The sequence below is a fragment of the Brassica oleracea genome, chromosome C2, assembly GCF_000695525.1.
Source record: "Brassica oleracea var. oleracea cultivar TO1000 chromosome C2, BOL, whole genome shotgun sequence".
NCBI lineage: Eukaryota > Viridiplantae > Streptophyta > Magnoliopsida > Brassicales > Brassicaceae > Brassica > Brassica oleracea.
In genome coordinates this window covers 39,866,579-39,874,570 of record NC_027749.1, presented here as the reverse complement: position 1 = coordinate 39,874,570, position 7,992 = coordinate 39,866,579, and the positions used below count along the sequence as shown (strand labels likewise).

At 32.6% G+C, this 7,992-nt stretch overlaps 2 protein-coding genes across 2 annotated transcripts; both read left to right on the top strand.

The window, feature by feature from the left end:
- The first annotated feature begins 692 nt into the window (after window positions 1-692).
- On the top strand, window positions 693-2,063 carry LOC106324204. Its single transcript, XM_013762214.1, has 3 exons — window positions 693-845; window positions 943-1,043; window positions 1,604-2,063. Exons 1-3 carry the CDS (start codon window positions 693-695, stop codon window positions 2,061-2,063), a joined length of 714 nt encoding a protein of 237 aa, XP_013617668.1.
- A 2,736-nt stretch (window positions 2,064-4,799) lies between these two features.
- Window positions 4,800-6,655, top strand: LOC106324741 (28 kDa heat- and acid-stable phosphoprotein). The gene is made up of 8 exons (XM_013762715.1): window positions 4,800-5,076; window positions 5,484-5,524; window positions 5,630-5,716; window positions 5,803-5,889; window positions 5,998-6,032; window positions 6,117-6,202; window positions 6,291-6,356; window positions 6,430-6,655. Exons 1-8 carry the CDS (start codon window positions 5,010-5,012, stop codon window positions 6,462-6,464), a joined length of 504 nt encoding a protein of 167 aa, XP_013618169.1. The 5' UTR covers window positions 4,800-5,009; the 3' UTR covers window positions 6,465-6,655.
- The last annotated feature ends 1,337 nt before the right edge of the window (window positions 6,656-7,992 follow it).

Below are 7,992 nucleotides of genomic sequence, written 5' to 3'. Positions count from 1 at the left end.
AAACATTCAAATGGCTTCAAAACATTGAAAAGCTTAAAAAATAAGGTAAGAATTAAAACAACAAAAAGAGTTTTCAAAAGATAAGAGCTTTAAGAAACAAGAGGTTACCAACTCAAAAAAATATGATTTATATATCTACTTTTAAGGGAGTAGAAGATGAGAACAATGTAATGAAAAATCTGCAAAAACAAAATAAACCCGTGAGAATACATGAGATAAAAATAAGAAATTGGTATAAAGTTTAGTGTTTTTAAGTTCAAAGAGATTATAGAGATGCCGGAGAGTTTTAGAATGAGAAACATTACATTTTTGTTGCAACCATTTGAGAAGAAAAAAATGAGTATGTAAATTTTCTTTATATAGAGAGACACAAATTCCAATAAGGTTATATACTTTCAATTCAGAAAACTTTCAAGAAGACTTACTTGAAATACTTCCTAGAAGATTTACTTGAAAGTCTTCTAGACCTTAAATTTACTATTCGCCTAGAAGACTTCCGCGAAAGTCTTCTAGTGCATTATTTGTTGAAAAACTTAAATCACTTAAACCTTAAACTCAAAAATAACTAACTAACTAGAAACAAACACTTCATAAAACTTAAAATCAAGTTGCTTCGTGAAGGCACGTTCTGGGACGTCAAAGACACTGGGTTGGGGTCTTGATTGTGGCGAAAGTTGCTGCATATTCGTTCTATGGCAAAAAGTTTTCTGAGATATGAAGTGAATGATGGCAATACTGCTCGGTTTTGGACTGATATATGGTATCCTAGAGGTCGTCTGATCGAGGTTGCTGGAGAGATTAGTACGCAAAGGCTGGGTATTAGAAGGGAGGCTCGTATCAGTGAGGTATTTCGTGAGGGCCTATGGCACTTTCGTAGATGCAGGGACCCGAATCTCCTCTCCTTGATTGTCGACATTAAAGCATTTAACATTTGCTTAACAGACGGTAGAGATGCAGTTCTATGGAAGAGAAGGGATGGTAATTATGGTTCCAGGTTTGTGGCTTCTGAAACTTGGCACCAGATCCGACAGTCTAAGAACAAGGTGAATTGGAGCAAGTTGGTCTGGTTTTCGCGGGTAAACGACCTAGTTCCACACCGGAAGTATCATATAGTAACAGTTCCTCACAATCTTTTAACCTCGACCTAGTTCCACATATTAGAAGTACTAAAACTTATTTCTCCCCAGTCAGAAAGATCGAAACTCATATCCTTATATATGAAGGTTTGACTTGGTTTAAATGGTTTGAACGTAAACCGATACCAAGTTAGTATGTTTTGGACCGAATTTAAAACCCGGGCCAACCTGAGATCCAAATGCAAACCCGACCTAACTTCTCAATCAGACTTTGGTAAATTTTTAAAATCAGATTGTATCGATTCAATTAGGTTAGCCATTGGTTAAGTTTCAAATTTTTGAATAGTAAACCGATCTAAATCGGATTGTGTGGATTTTAGTTCATACTTAATATATTATGAAGATATGGGTTTTAATCTTTTGGATTGGCGAGAAATAGGGTTTAATACTTTTAATATGTGGAATTAGGTCGAAGTTGAAAAATTGTGTAGAACTGTTACTATATGCTACTTATGGTGTGGAAATAGGCCGTTTACCCAGTTTTCGCAAGGGATTCCTCGATACGCTTTCATCACCTGGCTAGCCATCCATGATAGGCTTTCCACAGGTCGTCGTACAAGCAGTTGGGGGCAACCGCAGTGCTGCATTTTCTGTATGGAACCAGATGAGACAAGAGATCACATATTTTTTGCTTGCCCCTATACGTTTATGGTTTGGTTGAAAGTGACAGGGAATCTGTTTGGCTTGGAAACTGATCCTGATTGGGACATAACTCTGTCTCGACTGCTCACTGGTTCGTACGATCGAGTCACTTTTATCCTTCTGAGACTGGTCTTCCAAGTGTCTGTTTACCTAACCTGGCGTGAACGTAATGAAAGAAAGCACAACACCAGCAACAAGTCAGTGGCTCAGCTAGCAAAGTTGATCGATAAGACCGTAAGGAACCGTATCACTTCCCTCAAGTATGCCTGCAACCCGCGACTGTAGGGCCTGATGATCCGATGGTTTGAAGCACACGATAGTACAACTTAGCCTGATTAGTTTCAGTTTCTTTTCTAAGTTTAATCTTTTGAACTCAATATAGTTGTACATATATCCTTTTAAAGTGATCAATAAATTAAACATTTCATTAAAAAAAAAAACTTAAAATCAACGTTAAAAGTGTTTAATATACACAAAACTATACACATATAAGTCAAAATTTAATTTTTCAAAAAAAAGTTAAGATTTCGAAATCTAACCCTAAGAATACATGCAATGCCACAACATATGTTACCAAACCTTTAACCAAAGAATACCATGACACACTACAGTCACTAATCTATATTGAAAACAATTCAGTATTACTAGATCTTAATTTATATCAATTACAAATATTTATAAAATTACATGATTTCAATTTTTTTGTCCCATCAAAATATTTTTTTATAAAACTTATAAATTATTTTTAAGATCTACTATATAAGAAGACTTCCTGAAGACTTACAAAACCTCAGAAGACTTTATATGGCTATAATCGTAAAAATAAATTCTGGTTTTTTGTTTGGTCATAAGATGTTGGTTGTAATTTCACTAGTCTTTTGGGTTACTTTTGTATTTGATTCAAATTTGAGTATGCATTTTGGGTTAAAATCAAGTTTTGAGTCATATTTCCTTTTTTTTGTTTTCTATGGAGAATTATGGTTGAAAATTTGTGGCTGGTTGGTTTGTACAGATAATATCAAAATACTTTCAGTGTTAGCTTTAAAGTTAAGAATTTTAAAATTTGATCTAGCTTAAACGGTAACTGACAAAAAAAATTAAGAATTTTAAAAATATACTGTTATAACAAATGTTATAACAAATCCTTTTTATATAAATGATTTATATGTCACCACATGTCAATTTACAGTTTTTATATATGAACCAGGAGCTGACAAAAAAAAATAGGAACTAGGAATTTTTCTGTGCCGTACAGATCAATAATTATTTTTAAAATAATTATTGAATAATAGAATTTTTATCATAAAATTTAATGTAATTAGTATTTTTATTTATTTAAAATTAAATTTTATTATGTGCTATCATCCTATTTATTTTTAATAATCGAATATGATATGAATATTAGACATGTGATATATCATCAAGCTAAAAGTAACATGTGTATTTACTTATATCATCACTATATTCATTCTCAAAAAAAAAAACACAACTATTAAAAATTACTAGATTTTGAACCCGCGCGTCCGCGCAGATATATGTTCAAACTTAATAGATGTTAAACATTGATGTTCCTGTTTCATATATTTTTTGTTTTGTTTTTGGATTGATGTAAACCCAAAAGAAAACTCGGTTCATTTTATTACCAAGATTAAACCTAACATAAAAAATAATTGTTTCTAAATTTGTTATTGATTGTTTATATCGTGATGGGATATTAGACAAATCAAAACGATTTATTAGATAAGATATTTGTCAATTAGTAATACTTAACTACATTATCCTATTTATAATGTAATTATATATTTATGTAAATTTATAATTCAAAATTTTCAAAATAAAACATCTTATATAAATTATAAATAGATGGGTTGATATATAAACAATATGTATTATATTAACAACATGGCAAATAAAAAAATAAATATTTGGTAATTAATTTGTTGAAATGGGCCAAAACTTAATTACAATGTTAAAACTTTATTTTCATCACAATATATGTGGATTAGGCTTTAATTATATTTTAATTGACCAAGCCCATAAAATACTAAACAGGTTAGTCCGGTTAAATGATATGATTTTAAACGTGATTTGCAAGATAAAAAACCTAAAAAATCTTGTGCTGCTTATGTGAATGATTTGATATTGTGATTGTTGGTAACGGAAGATGAATTGGTTTAGTAGTTTTCAAGTTTATTAATAAGGCAAATCATGTATTTAATTAAAAGTCAAAATTTTATGTTTAATATCAGTGGCATAAAAAAGTAATTATTGAGCAAAACTAAGGGTTAAGTACAAAATGTACTTCCCTTTTAATAGATTAGATGTATTTAATTAAAAATCAAAACTCTATGTTTAATATCAGTGGCATAAAAAAGTAATTATTGAGCAAAAGTAAGGGTTAACTCCTTTTAATATATTAGATGTATTTAATTGAAAGTCAAAACTCTATGTTTAATATCAGTGACATAAGAAAGTAATTATTGAGCAAAACTAAGGATTAAGTACAAAATGTACTTCCCTTTTATTAGATTAGATGTATTTAATTAAAAATCAAAATTCTATAATATCAATGTCATAAAAAAATAATTATTGAGTAAAACTAAGGATTAAGTAGGAAATATACTTCCCTTTTTATTAGAATAGATGATACGACCGTAGACCAACGAGCCACAAATTTTGATATTATCTGTACAAACCAACCAGCCACAACTATCAAAATAATATCATCTAACTCGTCTAAATCATATTTCCTCACATGTACAATTTCTTTATATAAAAGTTTATATATCACCATTAAAGTAAATTTTAATCTAAAAAAAATTCATTTTTGTCAAAGTTTTCGAAATATAGTAAAACAAACATATTTAAAATAAATATGGTGATAAATATTTATTAGAAGGAAATATATGTAAGCTACCATAGTACAAAACGAGAAAATGACCGTTCGATCAATAGATTAAGACGATCTTTAAGTACACCGTAACACAGAGGAGCAACTATAATCAATACTTAAAACACACAGAATCCACAAAAGTGAGAGGTGCTTTTAGGGTTTTCGTCTGGTAGTGGTGTGGTGTGACCGTAATAAAAAGAGAAGACGAGATCCCTCCTCCACTAATTTGAATCAAGAAGACCCAATTCTCATTCGCTTTCGAATCCGATTCTGTGTTTCCTTCTTTTACCAGTTTTTGATCTCTTCTTCGCTTTCGGAGTTTGAGTTTTGTGGAGACGATGGGAAGAGGCAAGTTCAAGGGGAAACCTACAGGCCAACGCCGATTCTCTAGTGCTGCTGAGATACGTAAGGTTTCGTTTATGTGTTTGGCTTTTGTGGAAAACATTTCATATTTGCCCTAATTTCGTTTGCTCGATCTATTGATTTCTTTTTGCTCTGTAGATTTATACTACACGTGTTAGATAATCATTGGGTACACGGTGTTGATTTGCTGTTGCGTTGTTTCGTACCGAATGTTTGTGTTTGATAGATAGGGTTTGGTTAAGTTCTTAACTGTTGCTCTGCTACTCTCTTTGATGACTTGATTCACTTTTGCTGGCTTTTGTAAAGTTTCTGTCTCGGAAGATCAATAGGATTGCCTTAATGTGTTCAATTGAATTTGACTGGTTCAGTTTTTGGTGAATTTTGGGTTTATTTTCTAGGGATTGTATATTTCAAGATTGATGTTATGTGTTTTTTTTGGTGTTATGCAGTTGCTGGCACTTCTGCTGCACGTCCTCGCTCGTTCAAGCAGGTACTTTGGTTGTTTTCTCTTACATGTTTTATATGTTTGTTTGTTTGTTTGTCTACGTGTGTGGTGAATGATTTGTTTTTTCTTTCTGTGTGATGATATTATCAGAAAGAAGCTGAATATGAAGAAGATATCGAAGAGGAGTCTGAAGAGGAATCTGAAGAAGAAGAAGAAGAATCCGAAGATGAATCTGATGTGAGTGGGAACCCCCTTGTAATGTTATGTGGCCTTTGTTCATCTATTATCATTGCTTTACAGTTTACCTTGTATAACAACATCAGGTGAAGAAGAAAGGACATGAAGCTCTAATCGAAGTTGATAACCCTAACAGAGCTAAGCCAAAGACCTTGAAAGCGAGAGACCTTGATGTAAGCTTCTCTGTGTAATCACTTTCTGCGAATCTCTCCATATATATAAATATGTTTTGTCTTAATATCTTTGTGTTTTTCTCTCTGTTGTTCCCATTTGTTGATTAGGCAAGTAAAACCACTGAACTCTCAAGGCGTGAAAGGTTTGTTGCTAATACTGAACATTCAACATTAGATATTGAGTAGCTTAGCTTCTTAACAGTTCCATCTTAAATGATCTTCTGCAGGGAGGAGCTAGAGAAGCAACGAGCTCATGAGCGATACATGAGGTTGCAGGAGCAAGGCAAAACCGAGCAAGCAAGAAAGGATTTAGGTAAAAAAACAATGGACCTCTTGTTCTCTTTCTTTGTTACCAGATGAGCCTATTGATTATCTTATCCCTTGTGTGTGTTTGTGTACAGATCGTTTGGCTCTGATTCGCCAACAGAGAGAAGAAGCTGCCAAGAAGCGAGAAGAGGAAAAAGCAGGTAAAACAAAACATTATTTGTTTTTAAAAATTACTGTTTCTGATCTTATTTTAATGTCTTACTTTTATTGTAGCGAGAGACGCGAAGAAAGTCGATGCTCGCAAATGAGCCAAGTGTTCAAGCTCATCGGAGAACTACCCTACTTTATAACTAAAACAAAACAAGACTCAGCGACTAAGATGTGTTGTTTTTTACTTTTGTTCATTTTCAATTGGTAAACAGATACAGCCTTTGCCTATTTACTCCGTGTGGATCTTAATACATTTGAAAGTTATTAAAGTCTCTTAGACTCTTTAGCATCCGATTGAAAAACTATAAACAACGTTGGCTCGATAATTCTAGCCAACTCTTCCTTAGAGTATCTACGTCACCACTCCATTTTTTTCCTCTTAAATGGAGTAAAATGAATATGTAGTAAAGAATGCTCCAATTTAACTCTGGAGTAATCTATTTTTTGTTTGTTCATTACTCCAATTAGGAGAGAAAAGAAATAGAGTTTGAGCAATTTTACTTCATTTTCACTTTTACTCCATTTTGGAGGAAAAAATGAAGTTTTACATTAGGAGATTTCTTACGCACTATCTCCATTTTTTCATAATCCATTTCTTTCTCTTTTTAAAAAAATATTTTTTGTTCTTCTAAATGATTTCCCAATTGATGCATACATATTTATCATCTGCTAGACCTGAGAATTTCACCCGAATCTAATCTGAAAATCTGATCCGAAATCCGAACAAAAAATAGCAAATAGTTGATTGAGTTTTGTATTCAACAAATTTGGATATCTGAAAAGCAAAATATTTAATTGAGTTTCGTCTTCAACAAGTTTGGATATTCTGATACGCCCCTAAATTGAAGGATCATTCTGCCAGACTAGTTTGGATAATCCTAAGTTTCTAAGGGTCGTGTAGATCCAACAAGAGGTATATTAAATCCAATACCTGATGCTATCGACGATCCAACAAGAAGATAGACTATGGAACCTCCAGATGAAGTCTGATGCAGAACTAATGAGGAGTGTATGAAACTCAACACCTGAACTGTTTAAACACCAAATGAACACCCTTTAATTGGTAGAATGACGCCACAAATGAGGATGAAATTCACTTGATAAGCCGATTGATCTCGGAATCCACCAAAGATCGAAAAGTTCCCGAAGGAACAAACATGAGAATCTCTCTCACAGGTTTCCAAAAATATTCACTCAAACCTTATTTCATTTCATTTCATTGATCAAATGACTTTTATATAATAGGCGAGAAATACAAAAGGTTGGCATACAAAATGTTTAGTCAAAACCTAGAAACTTGAAAACTCATAAATATTGTAGACTTGACTAAAGACCAAAGACCAATACTTTGACCGAATTTGGAAATTTGTGATCACAAAACTCTTCGGCTGATCGTGTCCTTTTGCATGGTCGACGGTCTCTGAATTACCGTCAGATTGATATATTATACGCCAATGACTTGTATTTTCTTGTTGGGCCTTTTTTTAGGCTGAAACATGTTCATATAAATATTTTTGATAAATCCTGAAGCCCATATCGTTTAATCCAGACCCATAAGCCAAGCCTTCTTGATTTGTTTCTGCTGCTGATTTAGGGCACATCATATCCGAACCTGATCGGAGATAT

Coding starts and splice junctions, on each gene's coding strand:
- LOC106324204 (XM_013762214.1), top strand. CDS start 693: ATGGCAAAAAGTTTTCTGAGATATGAAGTGAATGATGGCAATACTGCT. Junction 846..942: donor GGGAGGCTCGTATCAGTGAG/GTATTTCGTGAG, acceptor TTTGCTTAACAG/ACGGTAGAGATGCAGTTCTA. Junction 1,044..1,603: donor TCCGACAGTCTAAGAACAAG/GTGAATTGGAGC, acceptor GTGTGGAAATAG/GCCGTTTACCCAGTTTTCGC.
- LOC106324741 (XM_013762715.1), top strand. CDS start 5,010: ATGGGAAGAGGCAAGTTCAAGGGGAAACCTACAGGCCAACGCCGATTC. Junction 5,525..5,629: donor GTCCTCGCTCGTTCAAGCAG/GTACTTTGGTTG, acceptor TGATATTATCAG/AAAGAAGCTGAATATGAAGA. Junction 5,717..5,802: donor AATCCGAAGATGAATCTGAT/GTGAGTGGGAAC, acceptor TAACAACATCAG/GTGAAGAAGAAAGGACATGA.